This window comes from Polypterus senegalus, chromosome 4, assembly GCF_016835505.1.
Source record: "Polypterus senegalus isolate Bchr_013 chromosome 4, ASM1683550v1, whole genome shotgun sequence".
Taxonomy (NCBI): Eukaryota; Metazoa; Chordata; class Cladistia; order Polypteriformes; family Polypteridae; genus Polypterus; species Polypterus senegalus.
In genome coordinates this window covers 9,316,353-9,344,013 of record NC_053157.1, presented here as the reverse complement: position 1 = coordinate 9,344,013, position 27,661 = coordinate 9,316,353, and the positions used below count along the sequence as shown (strand labels likewise).

General features: G+C 40.5%; 2 protein-coding genes across 3 annotated transcripts in view; one reads left to right on the top strand and one right to left on the bottom strand.

Annotated features, from left to right (window-relative positions):
- Positions 1–14,998, top strand: part of prmt9 (protein arginine methyltransferase 9) — a 107,180-nt gene extending 92,182 nt beyond the window's left edge. Inside the window, exon 14 of one of the 2 annotated variants that reach the window (XM_039750223.1) lies at positions 14,150–14,998. The gene's annotated coding sequence lies outside the window, so the exon portion shown is untranslated. Of the gene's footprint in view, positions 1–14,144 lie in introns of both variants that reach the window. The other variant, XM_039750222.1, reaches the window with a different exon arrangement.
- tmem184c (transmembrane protein 184C) overlaps positions 1–27,661 on the bottom strand; it is a 61,717-nt gene that overhangs the window by 13,836 nt on the left and 20,220 nt on the right. Inside the window, exons 4-8 of the mRNA XM_039750225.1 lie at positions 21,528–21,733; positions 11,286–11,360; positions 7,584–7,677; positions 5,367–5,479; positions 2,696–2,795 (exon numbers count right to left, since the gene is read on the bottom strand). Of these exons, the coding sequence (XP_039606159.1) occupies positions 2,696–2,795; positions 5,367–5,479; positions 7,584–7,677; positions 11,286–11,360; positions 21,528–21,733 (588 nt within the window). The remainder of the gene's footprint in view (positions 1–2,695; positions 2,796–5,366; positions 5,480–7,583; positions 7,678–11,285; positions 11,361–21,527; positions 21,734–27,661) is intronic.

Here is a 27,661-nt window from a genome sequence, read left to right as displayed (position 1 = left end):
ATCTGAATTAACAGAAGTTGATGACAATATTTTGCGTATCGCAACACCATAGCAACATGTCCACTGACATAAGTTGGGCAGTGCTGTGTGTACGGCTGATTTCATGAGACACAAATAGAGAGAAGTGCCGATAGCATTCAATAAATTTGAGGTGTATATTGCCATTTTGGATTGACGTCACGATGTGACGTCGGACAAACTCGGGCTCGACAGACCAGCCCAGAGATTCTAAGTCAGAAATCTGATTTAAAGGGCTGTTCCAGTTGAACTTGGAAATTCTGTCTTCCCACTTCCCATGGAACGCAGCATTCGGTAGGAATCCACATAAACACGTTACTCCCGCTTCCTTGCAGCTGATTAAATCAGACTGGCCAGTATGTTTGGACACAGACACTCAGGGAGAACATGAAAGCTACATAAAATACGGCAGAAGGGTGGACACTGCAGTCCGGTGTTTTGAGTCTGTGAAGTAACAGTAGTGACCGCTGGCCTTCTGAGAGACTTCATGGCATTTAAGTCGCATACATGCTGTGGTTGTGTATTAATATTTTTAACAATCTACAGTAATCCCTCCTCGATCGCGGGGGTTGCGTTCCAGACACCACCCCGCGATAGGCGAAAATCAGCGAAGTAGAAACCATATGTTTGTATGGTTATTTTTATATATTTTAAGCCCTTCTAAACTCTCCCACACTGTTAACATTATTAGAGCCCTCTAGACATGAAATAACACCCTTTAGTCAAACGTTTAAACTGTGCTCCATGACAAGACAGAGATGACAGTTCTTTCTCACAATTAAAAGAAAGCAAACATATCTTATCTTTAAAGGAGCGCCATCAGGAGCAGAGAATGTCAGAGAGAGCGCTCGTGCTTTTAAGTATACTGAAGCACCACGATAAAGCGGCATTTTGTAGAGGAGCGTCCGTGTCCTCTGTGCAAACAGCCCCTCTGCTCACACCCCCTCCGTCAGGCAGAGAGTGTGAGAAAGATAGAGAGAAGCAAACAAGCACCGCACGGCGCGGGAAGCATATCTTATATCATTGAGGAGTTTTAGTTAATATGTAATACCTGCTCTGATTCGGTAGCTTCTAAGCCAACCACCAATAGCGTCCCTTGTATGAAATCAACTGGGCAATCAAACTGAGGAAGCGTGTAACCTAAATTAAAAGACCCATTGTCCGCAGAAAGCGGCGAACCAGCGAAAAATCTGTGATATATATTTAGATGTGCTTACATTTAAAATCCGCGATAAGAGTGAAGCCGCGAAAGTCGAAGCGCGATATAGCGAGGGATTACTGTATATCCTTTACTTCAGGTGTGGATTTTGCACGTTCTTCTCGTGTTTGTCGAAGTCAGAAGCCAGTTTTGGGTTACTCGAGGTGTAAGAAGGAGTAAATGTAAATTCAAATTTCCAACTTCACATATGCGATTTGATCAAACAATTTTTTTTTTTCTTTTTAGGACACATTTTAAAATTTACATTGGCGGATTTATAGTTTGGTATTTTTTTGTCAAATTTCTTCATGGAAGCATGTAGCTGACCTCCTCCGACTCGCTAAGATTATGTAACAGGAGGCAACAACTAAAAAAAACCACAGGGAGAACTGCAGAATGTGACACGGCCTTTAGCTGACAAACTTCTCTCGAGATCACAACATCGTTTGTTTTTTGTGGATTAAGTTTCTTGTTTTAGAAGGACAGTGACAGACTGAACGATTTATTGTTGTGTTTCACTAATGTCATATATGTACCGTTTCAAGTCAAGTCGGGAAGCATGCATTGGTACAGAGTGTTGCCGCACCCACCACACGAAGAAAACCGTTCGGGATCCCGGTTGGCAATCCCCCAGACAGACAACGTGGTCCAGTCCCACCCTACGGAAATGTTCCTCTATCTGCCACAGCCAGGTGTTACGTGGGCATCCTCTTGGCCTGGTCCTCAACAATGATCTGGGTCACCCTGGGGGGAAACACGTCATATGGCCGTAGTGCCGTAACTGACGCTCCCTCACAATGCAGGTCATGTGTCTCATTTGGGACTCCGTAAGCAAAACAAAGTCAAACCAACGGTACCCAAGGATTTGCCGGAGAGACACAGTGCCAAAGGAGTCCAGTCTTCGTCTCAGGTTACTGGATAGTGTCCATGTCTTGCAACAATACGGCAATAGCATATATGTATAATGTCTTTATTTGTTACAAGATGTTTGTTTCCTTGCACTTTTCTTATAAATATCACTAACAACAATTTAGTACAACTGTGTATCCCAAAATATCAATGGGCTTTAAAAGGCCATTTTTTTTGACAGTCTCTGAGCCTTGTCTCCCTACTGCAGACCACCATGGTTACTGTATTTAGATTCTCATTTATGGGGGACGTAGAAAAGCACAAGGGTTCAACTAAAAGGAATACATTTATAGAGTAACCAGGACTTCAGCCATTTAAGAGACACTGTCACAGACTGGCCCAGTAGGAGAGCGTGGAGCTGTATGTGCTGCTGCTGCCATCTCCAAGTTGTTTCCCACCCTGTGCTGCCAGGATAGGCTTCAGCCTCCCATAGGCCTAAACTGGATATATGGGATGGAGGGGAATCTCACAGCATGGGGACGGTACACAAACTTTACAGTCCAAAGATGGACAAGGACCATGGGATACATCCTCATCCAAGTATTATAAAAAGTAAATGTAATTAAGAACCTGTAAACCCGTTGCCACAGCCTCCACACTGTCCCAGTCCCAGGTGTGAGTTTCGGAAATAAACCCAACCTTCACCAGAAGTGCAATAAAAACAGCTTGCCTGAAAAACAAAAAAAGAAACCATAAGAACATGTTTAACTTGGATGTTATTTCTCAGAATAAAATATTTAAACTGTGCCATGGCGTCAAACATGTGGAAGAATGAGTTCTGATCGACATCACCCAATTTTTGACAATCCTGCGGCAAGCAAAGTGTCTCAATAAAACTTTCTGTTGAATCCAAATACATACATTTACTTTACTGCAATTAACACAAGTAGAGGTTTGAAGCGTTCACTCATGACAAATAAAACTAAAAGACTTTGAGAATGAGTACAATTTAATTGCAAAATTGTCTTTCATGTTTTTCAAAAAAAATTTGTCAATTACTTTAACATGCAAATTCTCAATCGTACGCAGTTTTCAATATCTGGAAAACATTTGGGATTAAATCACTTAGAGATCTGTGCACAGACAACGTCTTTACATCCTACGATCAATTACACTCCAGATGTAACTTTCCAGCAACACATTTCTTTCACGACCTTCAAATTAGAAACTTCGTTAAACAGAACCTGCCCAACTTTCCTCACCTCCCACCTACCTCTATACCGGAAAAAATCTGACAGCATCTCCGTAATATATAAAAACATTTTACAGTCCCTCCCTTTCAAAGATCCAAGAGTACAGCAGGAAAAGGATCTCTCAGAAAACGAGTGGAGGGTAGCGATGTTCAGAATTCGCTCGAGCTCCATATGCGCAAAGCATACAATTATTCAACTTAAAATTATCTATCGAGTGCATCTGTCATGTTTAAAATTGTCCAAAATGTTTCCAGGTCAAGATCCAACCTGCAAACGTTGCAATCGAGCTCCAGCCTCACTGGGCCACATTTTCTGGATGTGCACCAAATTAATATCATTTTGGACCAAAATCTTTCAACACCTATCAGACAGCCTTGGGGTCCCAATCCCTCCTAATCCACCAACAGCTTTATTTGGTGGGCTCACTGAGGGGCTTACAGTGGAGAAGGACAAACAAACAAAGTGCCTTTACTTCACTATTAGCACGTAGACTTATCCTGGTCAACTGGAAGAATCCTAACTCAGTTCTTTTAAGTCGGTGGGTAACTGAAGTTAGATATTATCAGAAATTGGAAAAACAAAAATCAAATTCTCACTTAGAGGATCTGTGAAAAACCTGGCAGGATCTGATCAGTAACATTTTAGAATAAGCATTGAGCAATTGAGAAAGCGGATTTTCTCCCCTCTTTTTTATTTATTTTTATTCATTTATCAATTCATCTAATTACTCATTTTTATTAGTTTAAAGTTTTACTGTGCTGGCCTAGTCAATGTGTGTATGTATGTATGTTCCAGCATCATGTCCGAACGGCTGGAGCGATTTTCATGAAACTTGGTACACATGTTCCTCATTGGTCAACTAAAAATACTGTAGGGTGAAATCAGCCCTAGCCCACCCCCTTCTGGGTAGGGTGGGGGTGATCTTGTGGTCTTGTATGCATGTTATCATCCAGCTGACCACCAGAGGGCAAACTGGAGGTGACTGCCAGCATTCATTATGTTTGAGTGCCACCGCGCCCCTGTTGCTTTTGAAATGAAATAGAGCTCTACGCGTGCAAGTGTGTGTGTGTGTCTGTGTGTCTGTCCGGACCGGAAATTAGACGTAGAGTCAGGGTGAGGGCTCCAGCTCCAAGGATACGCAAACGAGGCCAGTATACCGGCAAAAGGAAACCTAAGAAAGACAGTCGCTTAGCTGCTAATGCACAAATGATGCAAGCACTTCGGCAACATGAATCCTTCTAGCAGAGAGATACCCAGAGTAGTTGTGACGATTTAAATACTTTCTAGGATCGGCTTACACAGTTAGCATATACCAGACGACTGCCAGCATTCTTTATTTTTGAGCAGCACCGCACACCTGTTGGTTTTCAAATTAAATAGAGCTGGCCGGTTCGGAGCGTCAACTAGATGATAATATACATACAAGACTGCAAGATAAGGGACATTAGTGAGTCTTTGGTTCCTAATTTATTTTTTATTTTTAACGTTGTGTTATTTTTTAACTATGTTTTTCACAAACAATTAAAAAAAACACGAGGGCGAACTGGAGGTGACTGCCCGCACTCTTTATGTTTGAGCACCACTGCGCCCCTGTTGCTTTTCAAATTAAATACAGTTGGCTGGTTCCGAGAGTCTACTGGATGATAACATACATACAAGCCCGCAAGACAGGCACATTAGTGCGTCTTTATCTATCCATCCATCCATCCAGTATCCAAACTACAGGGTCACGGGGTCTGCTGGAGCCAATCCCAGCCAACATAGGGCGCAAGGCAGGAAACAAACCCTGGGCAGGGTGCCAGCCCACCACAGAAAAACCAAGCAGACACGAGGAGAAAATGCAATCTCCACGCAGGGAGGACCCAGGAAGTGAACCCAGGTTTATTGCTTGTTAATTTATTTTTAATGTTGTGTTTATGTTTTTCTCAAACAATTAAAAAAAAATGTATTTTCCTCCTGGGCAACGCTGGGTACTTCAGCTAGTAATCAAATAAATGTGGGACTGTGGCCCGTCTTAGAAAAAAAAAAAAAGAAAAAAAAAAAATTACCAGAAGGAAACGAAGACAACCAGCTTCACACAGAGGAATTTTCCCACTGGACGAATTGGATTCAGCTCATCTCTCAAAGCCTTATAGAACAGCACAAGGCAGTACATAGCAAACTGGAAGAAAATTCAAGACATGACAGTGTTAGTAATGTTCTATGATGAGAAGGGAATTCTAAACCTAAGGACTTGGGCTTCTTTCCCAAGTGCATTTCACTTTTAAAAGCAAATAGTTATGTTAGCTTAAATACCGTACATAGAGTTTTGCACTGTTGATACAGGAGGAAATTTAAATTGTCTTGACTGTAATAAAAAAAAAATATATATTAAATTGTAATAATAGTGGGCAGTGCCACCTTGAAGATGAGAGTCAAGAAGGTGCATAGTACTGTGCATGCTCTTAAACCCAAATGTAAACCTAAATATTCTTCGCCCCATCTTGTTTGCCAGGCATATCATAAAGTTAAGATTAGATCATCACATCACCGATTTACAGTGGACTGAAAAAGTATTTCCCTAGACAAAGTTTTAAATTTCCTGTAATATCTTTATCTTTAGTTTCATACTGTTATATATAAATTATGGCTTCTTGGACAATAAATCTTCACCAAAAAATCCTGAAAATCAAATTATGCTGCAACAATGAAGAACATATCAGTGCAATCTGCTGTTGACTCCGTATTTGAGCCCTAATAGCTTGGAGACTGTGTGATTGTTAACAGTGCAATAAAAGAAATGAACACAGGTGTAAACAATCAAGCCATTAATCCTCGTAACATGTTGACTGGTCTATAAGTGAATATTTAGGCCAGTTCTTAGGAACATCCAACTGAGAAATCAGTACAAGTGGCTTATTTGGTGAAACCTCAAAAATTAAGACAAGGGAACTTTCTAATGACTTGAGATGCACTGTGGTTAAGAAGTTTAAAGATGGCAATGGTGCCAAGAAGATTGCCAAGCTCCTTGGCCTCAGTGTGTCCACTGTGAAGGCCATCAAAACGAAGTGGAAGACAACTGGAAGCAAAGTGAACCGGCCTAGCCACACAAGCTCATTTTTCTGGTCCAGTCACGTTTTTTGAAAGCAAAAAAAAAAAAAAAGACACAACCCACCGAGGCTGATTTTGGTGACGGTGAATTTAACTCGATTCTTGGTGAGTGTTGAATGTGATGGTAGCACGTTTTTCATGTCACTGTAATTTGGATGGGTACAATGGACCCAAAGGGGCTCATAGTTGATACGGGCTAGAATTTCAGAAAATATTTTGTGATTGAGTTTTATAGGAAAGGGCTCGATTATAGGCATTCCCTAAATCGTCAGTCAACGACAATAACATCAGGAAACCCGGATTTCACTACACCGGACGCACAGAAATGGGCAAAGAGAGGAAATGTGCAGTTTGTAAGAAAAATGCAAGAAAACAATGCTGTAGATGCGATGTTGGACTACACATGGAATGCTTTCAAGAATGGCATCAAAAATAGATGGGGATCGGTCTAAAATTAGACATTTATAAAATTCCATGTTTTTCTTCCTATTAGGATTGAAATAAAGTAAAAAATATTCTGAAAAAAATCTGGCAGTTAATGGGTTAATAATAAAGTGGATGCTTAACTTATTATCTTTTTTACTAAATAGTGAGACGGGCAGCCACGGCCATTACCCGGCCGGTTACACCACTGGAATGGAAGAACAGGGGGAGAGAGGATCGCTGAGGCAATACCTCCCCTGGGACACTAGAGGGAAGCCCTCCTGGGCGGCTGTGGCACCATCGTTTCCCACAGGGCATGCTGGGAGCTGGAGTTTGGTGCAGCTCTATTGGGTTCTGTGTGGGCCACCAGGGGGAGCTGCAGAGCCATTCACTGGATTTCCATCACACCTGGGAGTGATTCCAGGTAATCCTGATGAACCACCTGCAGCACTCCCAGGAGTAGAATAAAAGGAGCCGCCTCACTCCATTCGGATAGCCCAGAGACGGGAGGAGGGTGGACAAAGCTTGCCGAGAGAGGAGTGGAGGCGGAGGAAGAAGAAGAAGAAGAAGAAGGAAAAGAAAGAAGGACTGTGTTTGATTATCGGTGCTTTGGACTGTATTGTGCGGAGGACAGCAAAAGAAAAGCGCTCCCCGACTGTAAATAAAATGCGTGCTGTGTGGCAAAGTCGTGTCCCTTCTGTCGGTGTCGGGTTACGGCGGCTGTACGCGCCCCTGGGATTCCCAATACCTACCAACTGTGATACGTTGTTTACAATCACAAGGTAGGTCCAGGCGTTTGCAGAGCTGAAGTTTCCTTCATCGTACACATTACAGAGCTGGCAGATTCTGTTAAAAGAAATCACAATTAGAAGTTTCTTCCATTCACTTTGCTTAATTTAAATTAAGACTAAACAGTAATTGCTGTTTGATTATTTCTGCAGTATTTCTCATTTTCTTTATCTTGCTTTTCAAGTTTCAAGTGCAAAGAATTATACATTAGAACAAAATGTAGCACTTTAAAGCTACGGTAAATATTGAAAGAGACTCTAAGAAATATAAAAACTGAATTTCAAAAATTTTTAGTCGATTATATTGCTAGCCATTTTGTCACTGGAATACTGAAACAGTCCGTGAGTGTGCAACGTGTACATAGATTATTAGATCCTATCTTGGTCTTTGGAAAGAAATATGTAATTAACTTGTTTTGAATATTTGAACCTCTAGGAACAAACTACACATAGTGCATGAGGTAATGCGTGTTCTGGGGCTCGTAAACGTGTAAAAAGTCCAATAGTGGAGGGATAGCAAATGGCAAGGAGGAAGCTAAAACTCTGCCACTACTTACACGGCACAAAAAAACAGCAAACTTGTTGTACTGTATCTGTAAATCCATCCATCAATTATCCAACCCGCTATATCCCAACTACAAGGTCACGGGGGTCTGCTGGAGCCAATCCCAGCCAACACAGGGCACAAGGCAGGAAACAAACCCCAGGGAGGGTGCCAGCCCACCACAGACAAGGTTTTATTCTTCACAAAAATGTTCTTTTATATAAACAAGCTCCACAACACATAATGGCAAAATGGAGTTGTCTAAACAACAACAACATTTATTTCTATAGCACATTTTCAGACAAACAGTAGCTCAAAATTCTTTACATAATAAAGAATAGAAAAATAAAAGACACAATAAGAAAACAAAATAAATCAATATTAATTAACATCGAATGAGAGTAAGGTTCAATGGCCAGGGGGGACAGAAAAAACAAAAAAACTCCAGACGGCTGGAGAAAAAATAAAATCTGTAGGGGGCGCCAGCCCACCGCAGGGCGCGCACACCAAACACACACACACACACACACACACACACACTAGGGACAATTTAGAAGTCACTGCTAAACTGGCCATCTTTATTCAAGTAATCTCAATCTCTGATATTTTTCACTTTACTTCATCAGAGAATCATTTTTGAGTAAGAAAGGAGAGGTCAATCAATGTCTGACTAGTTATACTCACTGTACCTGACACTAGAAGGGGGAGATGTGCTGCGTATTGATCAGTCATTAAAAAAAAAAAAAAAATTCACTATGTTCAATATGTGTGATGATAAACTTAAAACTACACCAACACTAGGAGCACCAATAGACCAACAGTTCTGTGCTGCTGTTCACCATTAAGCATGTCTCACGAGGCTGTCTGTGGGAGAAGCAGCTCGGGTGCACATCGACACCATCTATAGTCATAATCTGGCTTTAGGCTTTATTAATAATCACTACAAAGTAGACACTGACTGGGAGTTTCTATTAAGATGGACAAAAAATTGTTCATTTTAGTTACCCCATCTTAATTACGTTTAAGTGGAGGGTCTTGACTTCAAGTCCTGTCCCATTACCGAGTTTTCCAGTAGCAATGGAAAGAATGAAAATCAAAGCGAGTGCGGCACGCTGTGACTGGGACACTCCAGCACTGAGGACTTGTAGGCAGCAAACGCTCCTTCATATCAACGGCAATACGTTTTTATAATGCCTCACGGGGACTGCTCTTTTTATCTTCAGCTTTGTTTCTTTGAGGTCCATCTGGAGGGGTTTGTTGTTTGTCATCATATATTATTACTAGACATTAAGCCCGTTACAATAACGGCTGCTAGAACACTATTGCATAAACATTATTAGGGACAGTCTATATTAAATGGCAAGGGACCTTGACCTCATTCTGTTTGTTGTCTTCATTTTTTGTTAAAAATATTTGTGCATGAAGCCTAAAGTATATTATAATATTAAAAATAAAATAGAAACGTATATGACAATACAGTAAGTATAATTAATATTGCCTATAACAATCTGTAATACACAATATCTGAAGAAGATATTTAGGAAAATGTTTTACCTCAGGAAATGTTTCAATAAAATTTCATTATAGACAACATTTTTTGTAAACACTCTTGTTCAGGACCATCTACAACGTTGACAACAACATCTGGAAAACTTCTGACTCTTGATAATGCCACATATAACTGACCGTGGCTGAATACTGGTTCTGGCAAGTAAATGGCAACTTTTTCTAAGGTTTGCCCTTGAGCTTTATTAATTGTTATGGCAAAGGCTAATGTAACTGGAAATTGTCGCCTTCTTATGGTAAAGGGTAAATTAGTAGAGGATAGAGCCAAATCAATACGGGGAATAATCTGACGCTCATTTTCTACTATTTGCTCGTATTTTTCTTTGTCTTTCAGCCTTTCTTTTGTTGATGTTTACTTGCTGAGCTGACTGTTCTTCCAGGAGATGTTGCTTATATGCTATTTGAGTGTCTGTGTCTTGTGTCCTACTTGACGTGTCCTTTTTTTTTTGGGTGGCATGTTGTTAGTAGATAGTTAGTTAGTAAACATGCACGGGGCAGTATGTGTGGCGTCTCCCCAGCAATGGATTTTATGTGCGCGCGACTACCCAATCAGCACTCTCCCCAGTAATGCTGTCCTTTATTTGCTTATCATGCGTGGCTATGCCATTCACTGTGTGCCCAGTTTCCAGTGTGTGTGCGTCCACGATGCCGGTCGTGCGTGTCGCACCGAGCCCGCGCGCACTTCACCAAAAGACACACACACACGGACACCTGGACGCACACAGGGGTCTTATTAAAGAGGATTGATTTATTTATTGAGCTTCTGTAAAAATCCAGATTTACCATGCGGATGAAACAATCAATTGACTGATCTAGCTATCTAAAATAAATACTGCCCCACTGATCAAGTGCTTACCCGCATGTTTTTTACACTGTTTATGGTTTTGGATTTTTTTTTGTCTGCTTTTGTTGTTTTTTGGTTACTTTACTAATGTTCTCTAAATTTAATGAAACAAAATACATCCTGCCATTTCTGTGCAGTGCAGTAACAGACAGAAGCAATGCTTATTTATTTTATATACATAAAAACTAAAGGCACAGATTGATGTAAACATATCCAGTATACTCCTGTTAATACTACTGTATATGACGTAATGGTTATGAAGCTTATTTTAGTATGACAGATATGTCACCTTCTATATTTCAACACAGATCTGAAATAATCTTCTGAATGCATGTGGATTACTGATGCCAGTACTTAGAAATAAACCCCATCTGTAAGACATATTCTAATACTCTCTGTAATGTTTAAAGGAAAATAACCAACATCTGACGTCAGGTAGGTGTCAATAGTTTATTTTCACAGGCACTTTCATTTTGCTTGCCTCTTGCATGCCAGCATTATTCTTGATGTGCCTGCCCCTCCACGCTAATATCACTCAAAAATGAGAAGCAAAACTACTAAATGTTTTAGCATCAACGTCCATCTGTCTCATAAACACATTTTCTTTAATTTATCATCTTCAAACAGCTAACAGGCCGAATACATATTTTACCTTAATATTTCAATAACACTACCCTGTTGGGGGGCAAAAAAAAAATATTAGTGTACTTACAGTGCAATAACAGTAGTAAATGGTCGGACCACTGTGTACTGTAAAACGCCAAGCTTACAACGAAAAAGCAGCACCCTTTAATGTAACAAGAATAAAAGAAAAAAAAACATTAAGTGAGACATGTGACAATTTTAATATATTATAAATATGCAGTTAATAATCTTTAATACCACCAAATCCATCCCTCCATCCATTATACAACCCGCTATATCCTAACACAGGGTCACGGGGCCTGCTGGAGCCAATCCAAGCCAGCACAGGGTGCAAGGCAGGAACAAACCCGAGGCAGGGCGCCAACCCACCGCAGGGCACACACACACACACACACACACACACACACTTGGGACAATTTAGGATGCACATAACCTGCAGACACGGGGGAGAACATGCAAACCCAGGTCTCCTTACTGCGAGGCAGCAGCGCTACCCACTGTGCCACCATGCCACACTACCACCAAATCATTTACAGTTAAAAAGTCAAACAACTTGTAGTTCAGATCATTGTTTAGTCCTAAAACTATAAGAACAATATCGCAGAGCAGCCTCCTTTTGGCCGATATCTCCACTCCTCCATATTTGGTGCTGTGACCAAGCGCTGCTCATTGCTTCATTTCAGGAGTTCATTCATCACTTTGATGTATCACAGACCCCATATGGAGATCAACTGCTGGACTCCTGATTTGAGCAAATTTAACTGAGACACCATTAAATTCTCCCACCTGTTCTTTAGACGTTACTTACTCCATGTAGTTTGTATTGGGACAGCTTTCAGAATTAAAGACAGGACTCCTGACTAATGAATGAGGGGGAAGAGGCAAGACTTCAACTCAAAAAGGCAATCCTATGAGATTTTAGTTTGGCACTAGTTTATGTGTGCGCAAAAGTATATAATCTATACATATAAAGGAGAGTTGGGAGCCTAGAGACTGTGTTTGTGGAGGGATGGAGAGTTCAGGCGGGTGGGGGAGTCACATGATCATCTCCCCTCCCATTCTCGTCGTTTCATTCACTTCATTTCGCTCCGCAGCTGACGCGGTCTTGCCATTCTTTTTCCTTGTGTTTAGTCCTCTCACCTTTACTGATTTACTGTTTACTAGACGCAGTACTTACTGAATAGTATTTTTTCCTTTAGTGTTTCTACTTAAGTGTTTCTTAGTGTTTAGTAGACGCGGTGTGCCGGTGTTCCCGGCGGTGTTGCGGTTTACTGTTACTTTCTACTTTGTTTTTGTACTTTAGTGTTTAGTAGACTTTTACTTTATCTCATTTACTGTTGTTTTTTACTATTGTTTCCGGCGCTGTTGCTCTTTTTTACTTTATCTCATTTAGTGTTTGGTAGACTTTAGGAGACCCGGGTTCACTTCCCGGGTCCTCCCTGCGTGGAGTTTGCATGTTCTCCCAGTGTCTGCGTGGGTTTCCTCCGGGCACTCCGGTTTCCTCCCGCAGTCCAAAGACATGCAGGTTAGGTGGATTGGCGATTCTAAAAATTGGCCCTAGTGTGTGCTTGGTGTGTGGGTGTGTTTGTGTGTGTCCTGCGGTCGGTTGGCACCCTGCCCTGGATTGGTTCCTGCCTTGTGCCCTGTGTTGGCTGGGATTGGCTCCGGCAGACCCCCGTGACCCTGTATTCGGATTCAGCGGGTTAGAAAATGGATGGATGGATAGACTTCTACTTTATCTCATTTACTGTTGGTTTTTACTATTGTTCCCGGCGCTGTTGCTCTTTTTTACTTTATCTCATTTACTGTTGCTGTTTTTCCCGTTTCTATTTTTTATGTAGCATGTTCACAAATTAGTCATAGAGAAAATTTATATATTTTGGCTCCAGGTGGACAAACCAAAAATGTTGTATATAAAGAAGCTCTATAAGTCGCATGTAGATACATAATTATTCAAACTACAGCGACTGCAGCGAAACGCACATGGTCTGCTAGTTAACAATACTTTAGCAAAAAAAAAAAAAAAAAAACAGAACCGGTTTTGCATGGTTTGACCACATGACAGACGCTGGATAACACAACACGAGTAACGTGACATTTTTATTCTTTCCCCACTTTGGTTACCATTGGTCACTGTTGGGTTCTACCATCTCGTACATTTTTCTCTCCATTCTCCTTGAAGACGTGGGATTTCAACTTTCTCACTTCCATCACTACAAACCACATTTGGTAAGTAACATATGAAAAAATGAGCACCCTTTAAATTACCCAAACCTGTGAGTGGGGGCACAGCTTACACGGAAATGAATAAAAAGTAGTGCCAGCTTGTGTTACGTCAACAGCAAATCTCACAATTGTACACGCCATTACTGAAGACCTTTAGGTTTCTGCTGAAGTCAAGTTTTAATTGAACACAACATTTCTTCAGATTATTTTTCAATGCTAATAAGATCTTACAGTCAGTAATATTTTAGGGACAACAGATGTGTAAGTTTCTTAAAAACGGATTTTTGGCTGCCTGTAATAAGCACACGTACAAATGTATGAATTTTGTTCGAACTGGCATGTAGTTATTCGTTACTATATTTACCATGTGGAAAGACTTCAGTTTAGGTAGAAAAAATATCCTTTTTTCTTCAATGGATAAGATGAGAACTTTTTATGCTTTTCAAATTAAGAAATGTCCAACGAAGCACTTCTGGGCCATAGAGAGTGTGGGGAGGTCCTCCCAGGGACCCTGACGGGGTTACATTTCCGGACTCCAACTCCCAAGCACCCCTGTGGGGGTCTCAGTTGGGATGCCACAAAAGGACCACTGCCACCTGCTGTCTTTTGGGGGGGTCGGATCTGGTCCAAGCCACATATTAGTCCGGCCGGGCACCATGGTGTTTTCCTCATACTGACCATTTTAATCTCTCTTTTCCAGTACAGAAGTGCAAGAAACCATTGCCTGCACTGGGCAGTAGCAGGTGGAAGTCAGGAACAAGCCCTGGACAGGATGGCAGTGCATCGCCCCTCTGCCGTGCTTTGTGATTACCAGGATGCAATGCAGCTGGGAAGATGGCCTCTGCTATACGCCTGCAGATGAGTGTTCCAGGAAAGTGCAGATCTGTCTAAGGAAACTGAGGCATTGGTGGTCCTTGAGAATACCCAACTAATGCTTTCTGCCAACTTCAGCTCATCAGTGATAATCAATCCAAGAAACTGAGAGCTGCTCACTCTCTCAACAGCATCCCCTCCAAAGTAAAAGGAAGTCTAGCTTCTGCTTCCTGACGTTAAAGGGGAGGTTGTTGTCATGGCACCTTTAAACCTCTTCTCTGTAAGCCTCCTCTCATCATGGTCGGTCATCAAGCCTATGGTGGTGTCATCAGCAAAATTTAAATGATGGAGTTGGAGCTTTGCCTGACCACGCAGTGAGAGGTAAACAAGGAGCACACACGGGGGGCTCAGCATAGAGAATGTGATACTGCCAATCTGCACATGCTGATGTCTAATGGGTAAGGAGTCCAATATCCAGCTGCAGAAGGTGGCGCTAAATCACATACAGTAAAACCTTGGATTGTGAGTAACTTGGTCTGTGAGTGTTTTGCAAGACAAGCAAAAATTTGTAATAAATTTTAACTCAATAAACAGGCGAGGTCTTGAAATACGAGTAGTACATATATGCTTTATCTGCCGAGCGCCACGTGATCACAAACTGAGCCAATGGTGGTTCTCTCTCTCGCTGCAGGATTGTGGGTAATCATCTCCCATGCTCGGTCTCAATCACTCTAAACAAATCCAAATCAAATCATATTATGTGATATCATCTTCTGTTCAATTCTGCTCCATACTTGCAATATTTTTATTCTGTATTGAGGATTACACTTTTGTTCTGTGTATTGTGTTGTATTAACCCCCTTTTTCTTTTTGACACCAACTGCACGCCCAGCCTACCTGGAAAGGGGTCTCTCTTTGAACTGCATTTCCCAAGGTTTCTTCCATTTTTTTTCCCCCCTACAAGGGTCTTCTTAGAGAGTCATGGCTGGGGTGGTTGCCAAAAGGCACGGCCTGTTAAAGCCCATTGAGGCACTTCTTGTGTGATTTTGGGCTATACAAAAATAAATTGTATTGTATTGTATTGTATTGTATAGTCAACATCTGTAAGAGTGTATACTATTTACTATAGCATTGTGACAATGTGTGTGTGCGTAAAGCATTTTTTAATTTTGTGTCCAAGTGTAGTGACTGTTCTTAACACAAGAATTACCAGCGCCTACGAAAAAAAAAACTCTTAAATCCATCCCACCTTAAATCCCTTCGCACCTCTCAGTCAGCGTCTTTTGTCTTGTAGATGTGTGTGACGGCAAAAGTGTGACGTGCATTCTTTCTCCAATGTAGAACCCTCGTCATCATTTGAGTTCACCTCTCTATAGCGCGTTTTTATGTGAAAACAGCAGTGTCAGATCATTTGGGGGAGAAGGAGTGTGATTGTAACTGGGAGAATAAAACTGAATAAAAAAAAACAATGCTAACCTTTACAAGTACCATAAATTTACACCGGCCGTTACAGACTCAAAACAAATGTATGTTTTTATTCTAAAATAGTAATAATAAGAGCAGTTCACATCTCAAAACGGAGTGCAGGATCGAACTCGGGACCTTCTGATTAGCAGTCAGCAGTTCTTACCGTTGCACGACCAAAGCAATCGTATTAAAGACGTGTCAATGTCGCACCCTAACGTAGGTTCTTTTTCTGCAGTTATACTCTTGAATAAAAGTGCACTTGTTTTGTTATACTTATGCTTTTTGTGAAAGTGTTTATTTGCTATTTGGACTTCAGGCTTCACACATTATACACTTCATGTCTACATTTTGTCAGTTATTACTAAAATGGAAAAACGTTTCTATTTTAATAATGTGTTTACTGCGCATACTGTAGATTGTTGCAGACATGGAACACACATGAAATGCAAGTGTTCCAAATAACGATATAGTATTTATAAAAGGTGTCATTTTGCTTGACTTCACACTTTATACAAATCTAAGCAACTGACACGCTGGTAAACAGACTTGAGCTGAGAAAACTGTGTGGGGTGGGGGGATGTGATAGCAGGCTGCTTGTCGACACATTTAAAAGACAAAAGACGCTGACGGAGTGATGCAAAGGGATTTAAGGTGGGACGGATTTACGAGTTTTTTCATAGGCTTTGATAATTCTAGTGTTAAGTAACTGTACTGCAACAAAAAAAAAAAAAATTGTAGAAAAGCACCACCTGAATAAGGCCGTAGCGGTGCGAGTGATGAATCTCTTTAACGACAATGCAATGTTACATTTCCGTGAAATCCTCAAAAAGGAGGCAAAAGCAACCGTCATTGGAGAGGTTCCTTGTTAAATTTGCAAAAAAAGAAAAAGATTCCAGTGAGCCAACAGCTAGCAGTGATTCCATTAGTTAGAGTGAAAGTCGTCCTACACAATAACCCTCCTCCTCTCCTATCTCCCTCACACCAGCCACGATTCTTTTCAAAGGTAAAGTGCAGGTTAATTTGTTTTACGTATTTTTACTTTATAATTTTGTATCAATCATTTTTATATGAATGTTATTGGGTTGTAAAACTAATCATCCGAGTTTCCATTATTTCTTATGGGGAAGTTCGCTTTGATATATGAATTATGCTTGCAAACTAAGGCACTATTGTATTAAGTAGTTTGGACATCAGCTGTCATGTTACATTGTCATGTGTATATTTGTAATTAACAAAAAACACAGCAAATACATATTGTATACTGTATATATGTTGCATTCTCCGTATTGCTTTTGTTGGTATTTCATCTTTGCCATTGTTCTTAGGAGTCTCATTGCACGATGTACACATAATAAAATTCAACCTGAACTTGCAGACCTACACCAGCTACCCTGTTCAGCACTGAGGACTACACATACACATCTTACTCAAGAAATCCACTTGTCCAACAAGTGGAAGGCATTTTTGGCTGGAGCTGTACGAAGGCAAAAATGCGGATGAGAGTTTGGCAGTTAATCTAGTAATCAGACTGAGAGTGCAGGTGGAAAAGTAAACAGCCTAAGTAGAAGCATGGAGTGCAAAATTACTGCAATAATAGTCTAAAATGAAGGACAGCGGTTTCGAGGTGGATGACGTGCATGTCAACATCCTACACTGAACAACTTAAATAAATGAAGACTGCGACACAAAAATATGGTTACTGCTCTACAAACTGAAAGTTAAGGAGCTTTGGGAGCAATTAACTGATGCACAGGATCGGCTCATGTGTAGACATTTGAGAAATCTGGGGGTTCCTTAAGGGACAGAGTCTGGCCAGCCAGCCAAATAACTGAGGGGTGCTTCTTCACAGTGCTGGGAAATGGCAGTAAGGAAATTGCAGAAACAGAATGAGTTCACGGCTTACCTAGGAAACATCCTTCTAGGGTCTTCTTCGTCAAATCTGTATTGTGTAGCACCACAGCGAAGAGGAGAGGAGAGATTCGATAAAAGAATAACTGGGCCTAAACGTTCCTGGATTTTAAAAGTGAGCCGTGTGTACAGTGCTACTAAACAGCAACGGCGCATTCTTGCGCCACATTTATTTCAAACCAAAATGTGACAGATAAAAGGGGGAAAATGGAAAAAGAGTGAGAAAGTGTACATGCAAAGACACCCTGGATGAACATGTACAATTCAAAAGTGGCACTTGCAGTAGAACTGAAGGCAAGAAAACAAGAGGAAAAAGTAAAGAAAAAAAAAAAGAAAGTTACAGTGCAATAAATTGTGACTGCTTTACCTGAACTGAGGTGTATGTGTAAGAACGTCTTTAGCTCTGCTTGTTTCCTTTCTGTAGCACATTTTATTCATCTCACTTATTTGTGTTTACCCTCTGCACCTCTTTTTGTTTTCTGTTCTGTCATTCTATGCATATATCAATTTTTCAGAGTAATAAGCATTGATCGTTCCTTTGGTTTGAGGAATACAGAATTGATTGTGTGTATAAAAGATGTTTTCTGTCTGGCATATTTATCATTAAAGTTTGTAATGCCCCATCTATTGGAATGTATTTTGTAATGCATGTAGTAGTGAAACGTTGCATTTTTCAGTCGAGTAGATCATGCATCACAAACATGAGAATTGCTGTTAAGAGTACACCACCAAATGCTCTGTAACTAAGGCAACAGACAAACCGACACTGGTGGGAGACGATCGAGGACCTTACCCCACCGGCCCGCTTGGAGAGTGCAAGGACCGGGAGAGAGGCAGTACCTCCCCCAGGACTTAAGAGGGCAGCACCCCTGGTTTACATTGGTGCCATGGGACTGGAGCTTAGAAGCTTAATCCTGTTGGGGGCCGTGGCCACTGCCAGGGGGCGCTTGGACTGCAGCACTTCCGCCACATCAGAAAGTGCTGCCAGTAGAGAATTTGGGCACACCTGGAATGCTTCAGGGTGCCCATGCGGCACTTCCGCCACACCAGGAGATGCTGCAGGAAAATCATCAGGGTGCACCTGGAGCATATCCAGGAGAAAACATAAAGGGGGCCGCCTCACTCCGTCCGGGGAGCCGCAGTCAGGGGCAGACAGAGCTTGCAGAAGAGGAGTGGAGGCAGCTGAAGGAGAGAAGGAAAGAAAAGTAAAAAAGAAAATAAAAGGGCTGTGAACAATAGCGCTGGTGTAAAAGGCGAAAATAAATAAATTGTGTGTACCCAATGGGGACATTGGGTGTCCTGTGCCTGTCTGTGTCCGGGCTTCATTCATACATTATAACTTAAATAATAGGAAAAAAAAATAGGAGATATAAAATATCTCGAAAATATTCGAATTCATGAAAGAGTCTAGTGATGTAGCTGAATGAATGGAGCACAATGAGAGCAGGTAAATCATGTAAACAAATTTCCATGAACAGCAGTGAAGAGGGCAGGTGGAGGTCTCTGCACTCTGATCATCAGCTACTTCACTGTGTGTGACACTTGGTGGCCTCCACTGGGATCACTACCGTACTTTGTCTGTCAGCCTCGTTTTTATTGCCATTCATCTTTTCAAATTTTCTTTATCAGGTTAAAATGTCAGCTGTTCACACCTTCTGTTGGAATGAAATGCAATGCATTTTATACGTACATGGTGACAAACACCTTGGCATGGGCGTTTTCAGAATGGCGTCCGAGTGAATGCATCACAAGTGATGGTGGAGCAATTATGGGCTGCACTTGCCTTCTGTTGAATTCATTTCATTTAGATGACCCTTCCGCACTTGGATTGAAGCGCTAGACCAGTGGTCAGCTGTTTATCATGGGCTGGCCAGATAAAAATCTCATATATATCTTTTTACTTTTTTTAAACTTAAAACCTTTACCTTTAATTTTTGTTCTTATTATTTTTCCTACTGTTATTTTCTGCTTGTCCACCCATACCCTCCCTGCCTTTTATTTTTTTCATTTCAACTCACACTCATTTACAATTGTGATGTTTTCATTTAGCTTTGTTATAATTAGCTTGCTCCTTGGGTAGATGACAATTGCTGCCATGCCCTTTGGTACATTTTCAAAGCTACCAAATATCAGAAATGTTTGATTGTGTTTATTGTGTTTATCAGCATGTGCTCCTCACCTCTCTCTGTCTCCCTGTTGTGTCTGTGTGACCACCTGAACTATTCTGAAGTGACGTTTGCACTGATTTGTGTTTTTTGTATCTCATACACCTTTATTGTAAGAGCATCCCTTATCTATGATGGAGCGTTCAATCTGAAGAAAATATGAATGAAGTAAAGAAAGAAATTGGTCACTGTGCTGCTGCAACAAAATTCGATGCATCTGAGAAACTGATACGAGATTGGAGGAGGCAAGAAGATGTAAAATAAACAATAAAAAAACATTTTTGAACGGGCGTATAAGTTGGGGTCTGATTTTACGATTGATTTTTCAGGTTTCAAGACCCAACTTATATGTGAGTATATACAGTATTTGTTCCTTTTACATAAGATGTATATTTTTAATGTATTTGGTGAAATAACAAGACAGAATACATGTGTGTGAATAAAAGGGAGGTCAGTGGAATGGCGAGGAGTTGGTGAAGGTGGATTTTAAATACTTGGCATCAACAGTACAGAGTAATGGGCAGTGTGGAAGAGAAGTGAAGAAGAGAGTGCAGGCAGGGTGGAGAGGAGTGTCAGGAGTGATTGGTGACAGACGGGTATCAGCAAGAGTGAAAGGGAAGGTCTATAGGATGGTAGTGAGACCAGCTGTGTTATATGGGCTGGAGACGGTGGCACAGGAGACAGAGCTGGAGGTGGCAGAGTTAAAGATGTTAAGATTTGCATTGGGTGTGACAAGGACGGACAGGATTAGAAATGAGGGCATTAGAGGGTCAGCTCAGGTTGGACGGTTGGGAAGCAAAGTCAGAGAGGCGAGATGGCGTTGGTTTGGACATGTGAAGAGGAGAGACACGGGATATATTGAGAGAAGGGTGCTAAGGATAGAGCTGCCAGGTAAGAGGAAAAGAAAAAGGTCTATGAGAAGGTTTATGGATGTGGTGAGAGAGGACATGCAGGTGATGGGGGTAACAAAACAAGATGAAGAGGGCAGGAAGAGATGGAAAAAGATGATCTGGTGTGACAACACCTAACCCGAGCAGCAAGAAGATGAAGACGAAGAAGAATCACCATGTTAATTAGTCACTTGCAGTAGTAGTAGTAAGTATATATTTTAATAATTACAATGTATGTCCTGTGGTGGGCTGCCCAGGATTTGTTCCTGCCTTGCGCCCTTTGCTGGCTTGGATTGTCTCCGGAAAACCCTTGTGTTAGGATATAGCGGTTTGGAAGATGACTGACTGATGAACAATATAATAAAAAGTATTTGTTGCTAGTGCTTCTGGTACAGAAATTTCTCAAAACATTTGACAGATAAAAGAGGGGAAAATGGAAAAAGAGTGAAAAATTACACATGCAAAGACACCCTGGATGAACATGTACAATTCAAAAGTGGCACTTGCAGTAGAACTGAAGGAAAGAAAAGAAGATGAGAAGTAAAGAGCAAGATGACAAGGACAGGAAGATATGGAAAAAGATGATCCGCTGTGGCAACACCTAACCAGAGCAGCAAGAAGAAGATGACGAAGAATCACCATGTTAATTAGTCACTTGCAGTAGTAGTAGTAGTAGTAAGTATACATTTTGCTAGTGCTTCTGGTACAGAAATCTCAAAAAGTCAGAAGGAGTAAACAAGTATATTTTCAGAGCAGACACAAAGCAATGAAAATAAACAACAATAATAAGACATATAAAAAAACATGCATATGAAAGACATAAAAAGTGTCCAAACTTACTCTCCCATTGGCCAGGATGGGCAGCAGCATAAAGGTGGCAGGTGTCTTTGTTGTTCTTTGGCTTCCAGCATCAGTATCAGGCTTGGATATTGGTTGCTCAGGTAGTTCAGCAAAAAAATCATGAAGTTGTAAATAACATATGCTTCATAGCACTCCCTGCAAGTGTCCACATAGATGGCAATGTTTGGATATTTTAAAGCTATCCACTATAAAGCAAAAAACAGAAAGTTATGTTACAAGTTAAATTATATGTGCAATGCAAAAAATTAAAAAAATATGTACATTAGGCAGATGAGCAAAATACAGAATCCCAAAAAAATGGATACCTAATACAATCTAATATGTAGAATCTAAATACACAAATAGAAGTAATGAAAGTAGTGACAGAGCTCAACACTATGATCAGAAGCAGGGGTGTCCAACTCCGATCCGATCAACGAGCAGTTTTCACTGCTAATTAACGTTTCCCTTCATTTTAAGAGCCTCATTTTTAAGGACTCATTGTTCTGAATTGATTTGTTTCTTTATTAAATGGGAGCGAAACAGAATAGAGATGTGAAACAAGCCAACCGATGACCAGCTAAATTGGAAAGTCAAACTCCAGCCAATTTCACTCCAACCACTTTCTTAATGAGAAGCCAATTCTTGCTGTTAATTAAACCTGTTATTTAATTCCACGGCTCTCATTCTGCCACAGCAGACATTTCCAAAACTGTTGATTTTCTGTTTTTCCTAAGAACACCATCAATATGTTTTGGTAACCTGAGAGATCAACCTTACTGAGAACTTCGCCTTTCTTTATTTGCAGATATTGTGTGATGGGCACCAGTGAGCTGGTCGTGTGGCAGCTTATTTTGTGTCTCATTATTGTTTGGCTGCTCATTAAGGAAAAAGAAACAACTAAGGGGCCGGAGTCAAGTTAATTAAAATTAAGGCAAAAGAAGTTAACTAGCAGCAAAAACTGGTCGTTAATTAAGGAGGTGATCAGAATGAAAACCTGCAGCCACTGCGCCACGGTGCTGCCCCTGGCACAAACAAGATTTGGTCTTTTGAGAGGAAACCACGTCCTGATAGGTGTTAAGCTGGCATGCACAGCTTCTCTCCTTTAAAAAATGACTGAATCTCATAATATTGGTGTTTTTTTGTTCAAACATGACATGTATAAATTATTTCACAATGTGTGTGTAATCGCGAGACATGGATCAATACTCAACAACTGTCTTGCCTTGAAAAATGGACAGATCTTGAAAGTACCTGGGCTTTTCTTTACCAAGTCCTCCGTGCCATAGAAGGTTCCACTATTAAACAATAGGCTATTAGGCTATAGGATACAATGAGGCTTTTAGAAATAAACTGGATACATTAGAATTAAAATTTAAAACGGAGATAAAAAGCTTAGGGGTAACTGTTGACTGTAATCTGAATTTTAAATCGCATATTAATCGGATCACTAGGACAGCATTTTTTCACCTAAGAAACATAGCAAAAGTTAGACCTCTTATATCTTTGAAAGATACTGAGAAATTAGTTCATGCATTTGTTTTCAGTCGACTAGATTACTGTAACACTCTCCTCTCAGGACCACCCGAAAAAAGACATACAGTGGTGTGAAAAACTATTTGCCCCCTTCCTGATTTCTTATTCTTTTGCATGTTTGTCACACAAAATGTTTCTGATCATCAAACACATTTAACCATTAGTCAAATATAACACAAGTAAACACAAAATGCAGTTTTTAAATGATGGTTTTTATTATTTAGGGAAAAAAAAAAATCCAAACCTACATGGCCCTGTGTGAAAAAGTAATTGCCCCCTGAACCTAATAACTGGTTGGGCCACCCTTAGCAGCAATAACTGCAATCAAGCGTTTGATAACTTGCAATGAGTCTTTACAGCTCTGGAGGAATTTTGGCCCACTCATCTTTGCAGAATTGTTGTAATTCAGCTTTATTTGAGGGTTTTCTAGCATGAACCACCTTTTTAAGGTCATGCCATAGCATCTCAATTGGATTCAGGTCAGGACTTTGACTAGGCCACTCCAAAGTCTTCATTTTGATTTTCTTCAGCCATTCAGAGGTGGATTTGCTGGTGTGTTTTGGGTCATTGTCCTGTTGCAGCACCCAAGATCACTTCAGCTTGAGTTGACGAACAGATGGCGGACATTCTCCTTCAGGATTTTTGGTAGACAGTAGAATTCATGGTTCCATCTATCACAGCAAGCCTTCCAGGTCCTGAAGCAGCAAAACAACCCCAGACCATCACACTACCACCACCATATTTTACTGTTGGTATGATGTTCTTTTCTGAAATGCTGTGTTCCTTTTACGCCAGATGTAACGGACATTTGCCTTCCAAAAGTTCAACTTTTGTCTCATCAGTCCACAAGGTATTTTCCCAAAAGTCTTGGCAATCATTGAGATGTTTCTTAGCAAAATTGAGACGAGCCCTAATGTTCTTTTTGCTTAACAGTGGTTTGCGTCTTGGAAATCTGCCATGCAGGCCGGTTTTGCCCAGTCTCTTTCTTATGGTGGAGTCGTGAACACTGACCTTAATTGAGGCAAGTGAGGCCTGCAGTTCTTTAGACGTTGTCCTGGGGTCTTTGTGACCTCTCGGATGAGTCGTCTCTGCGCTCTTGGGGTAATTTTGGTCGGCCGGCCACTCCTGGGAAGGTTCACCACTGTTCCATGTTTTTGCCATTTGTGGATAATGGCTCTCACTGTGGTTCGCTGGAGTCCCAAAGCTTTAGAAATGGCTTTATAACCTTTACCAGACTGATAGATCTCAATTACTTCTGTTCTCATTTGTTCCTGAATTTCTTTGGATCTTGGCATGATGTCTAGCTTTTGAGGTGCTTTTGGTCTACTTCTCTGTGTCAGGCAGCTCCTATTTAAGTGATTTCTTGATTGAAACAGGTGTGGCAGTAATCAGGCCTGGGGGTGGCAACGGAAATTGAACTCAGGTGTGATACACCACAGTTAGGTTATTTTTAACAAGGGGCAATTACTTTTTCACACAGGGCCATGTAGGTTTGGAATTTTTTTCTCCCTAAATAATAAAAACCATCATTTAAAAACTGCATTTTGTGTTTACTTGTGTTATATTTGACTAATGGTTAAATGTGTTTGATGATCAGAAACATTTTGTGTGACAAACATGCAAAAGAATAAGAAATCAGGAAGGGGGCAAATAGTTTTTCACACCACTGTAAATCGTTTGCAACTGGTGCAGAATGCAGCTTGCTAGAATTCTAACTAGGAAAAGAAAATCCGAACACATTTCTTCAGTTTTGATGTCACTACACTGGTTGCCTGTGTCATTCAGGATTGACTTTAAAATTCTGCTTATGGTTTATAAAACCTTAAATAATCTCGCTCCATCTTATATATTGGAATGTCTGACACCTTATATTCCAAATCGTAACCTGAGATCTTCAAATGAGTGTCTCCTCAGAATTCCAAGAACAAAACTAAAAAGAAGTGGTGAGGCGGGCGGCCTTCTGCTGCTATGCACCTAAAATCTGGAATACCCTGCCAATAGGAATTTGCCAGGCTAGTACAGTAGAGCACTTTAAAACACTGCTGAAAACACATTACTTTAACATGGCCTTTTTATAACTTCAATTTAACTTAATCCTGATACTCTGTATGTTCAATTCATCATAATAACTATTCATGGTGGCTCTAAAATCCGTACTGACCCCTACTCTCTTCTGTTTCTTTTTCCGGCCTGCACCACCTCCACCTACTCAAAGCTTCATGATGCTCCAACAATGATGGATGGATTAAAAGGCAGAAGTCTACGTGACCATCATCATCATCAAGCCCTTCCGTGAGAACCCTAAATCCAAAGGAGGACTGTTTCATTTATGTTAGGTAGAATGTCCAGAGGGGACTGGGCGGTCTCATGGTCTGGAATCCCTACTCCGTCTGGAGTTTTTTTTCTGTCCCCCCTGGCCATTGGACCTTACTCTTATTCTATGTTAATTAATGTTGACTTATTTTGTTTTCTTATTGTGTCTTTTATCTTTGTATTCTTTATTATGTAAAGCACTTTGAGCTACTGTTTGTATGAAAATGTGCTATAGAAATAAATGTTGTTGTTGTTGTTGTAGTAAACAGCAGGACTGGCCATGTCATTTTTGTAAATTATAGAAAACACTCAACTTTTGAACACAATTTTGTGTGGCAAATGCATACAAACCATGTTTCATGTTCAGGCCAGGCCAGTACTTGGATGGGAGACCATCTAGAAAGAGTTTGGGTTGCTGCTGGAAGAGGTGTTGGTGAAGCCAGCAGGGGGCACTTACTCTGTGATCTGAATGTGGATGCCAATGTCCCAGTGCAGTGACGCCATCCTTCGGATGAGACGTAAAACCGAGGTCCTGACTCTCTGTGCTCATAAAAGATCCCTGGGCATCTTTTGAAAACAGCAGAGTTTATCCCAATGTCCTGGCTAAATTGCCCATCATGGCCCTGTGCGTTCAGACCCCATAATCATCCTCCATCTCTAACTGGCTCTCCTCTCTCTCTCTCACCCCTTCACCAGCTAATAGCTAATGTGTGTTGAGCTTACCGGCAAATTACTGGCAGCCATCGCATCATCCAGGTGGATGGTACACATTGGTGGTGGTTCAAGTGGCTCCTCACTCACTACAACTGCTCTCAAGAGTGAGAAAAGTGCTATATAAATGTAAAGATTATTATTATGTTTGTGAAGAAACGACTTTGACTTGAAAAATACTGAACTTACAGTAAATCCTTTCACCATTCAGCTTTTTGATTTATCGTTCTCTTTGTTTTTATTTTATTAATGTTTTTAAGGTGACATTGAGTGTTAAGAAAGGCACCTATTAGATAAAATATATTATTATTATTAAACTACAACACATGACACCAGGATCACTGGGATTACGCCTAGGGATTTAGGAAGGCCTAATAAGAAATATCTAATCAAGTATTGTGAAGTATGACGGATTATTTAAACTAAATGCAGACTAAATTTGTCAAATTGGCCCTTCAAAGCTAGTCAAATAATTTGTGGATTGTTTCAAAACTTTATGTTGCACTTGAGATGAAAGCTATAATTTATTTACAGGAGACAACTGGATCAGGCATTCACTTACTTTTGCAAAATTGTTTTAATAACAATAATAAAAAAATTGTATTTATATAACGCATCTCCCATGCTCAATTTTCTTTCCTTCACAGTACATTTGGGAGGTTTGTCTTTCAAAGAAGTGCACTCTTTGTATTGTTTAAGGCATTTTCTAAACAGCTGCAATTAAATCAGAACGATTGTTGAATAAATACATACCTCTCTATTATAATAAAAAAAATCCTGCGACAAAACAAGACTTTTTGGGAGATTTTCTCCATGTCCCGCGAGTCGAGACTTTGGCCATGAGATGTTTTGAAATCCCAACCTCCTCTCCTCCATAGAAAACCACGCCCACGGTCCTCTCATCTCATTCGTGTGAATGCTTTTGACAGACACACTTCCTGTGCTCTCAGCTCTTATAAATGTTAAAGTTTTCCTCACTTTAAGTTCCCAATTAAAGAAGACAATATTATGTCCAAATCTTATTGAAGAATTTCATCAGGAAGGGTTATCAACAGAAAAAAAATGAGTACACGGGCAATCCTAGCACAGAGAAACGATGAAGTCAAACTAATTAGCGTCAAAAATGTTGATCGGTTACACAGAAAATTGGTTAAATGCGTATCAATAGACTCTGCTGAAACAGTTGGTGGTGATGGTGCAGAAGATGAAAACGTCAACATACAATATCACAAAGATATCTACAACCGTTAACACCGTCTGGTCTTCCTCCGCACAAATTGCTGTTGAAAGAAGGACGTATCCAAGAAAGGTAATGTAGTAGATCTTCAGGGGATAACATTTCTTGATATACCATTTGTATTAAAATGTTTACAGTTTCCCATTAGAATAGCTTTTGTAAAGACAATTTACAAATCTCAGACCCAAACATTCAAAAAAGTTGTTTTATTTAATAGAGAGAAAGAAACGAAATTCAATCACAGGCAGTTATACGTGGGGCTGTCATGATGAAAGTCCAAATGCGGAATCAAAATTCAATGCAGTGGAACCTCTAGATACGATCACCTCTGTGTACG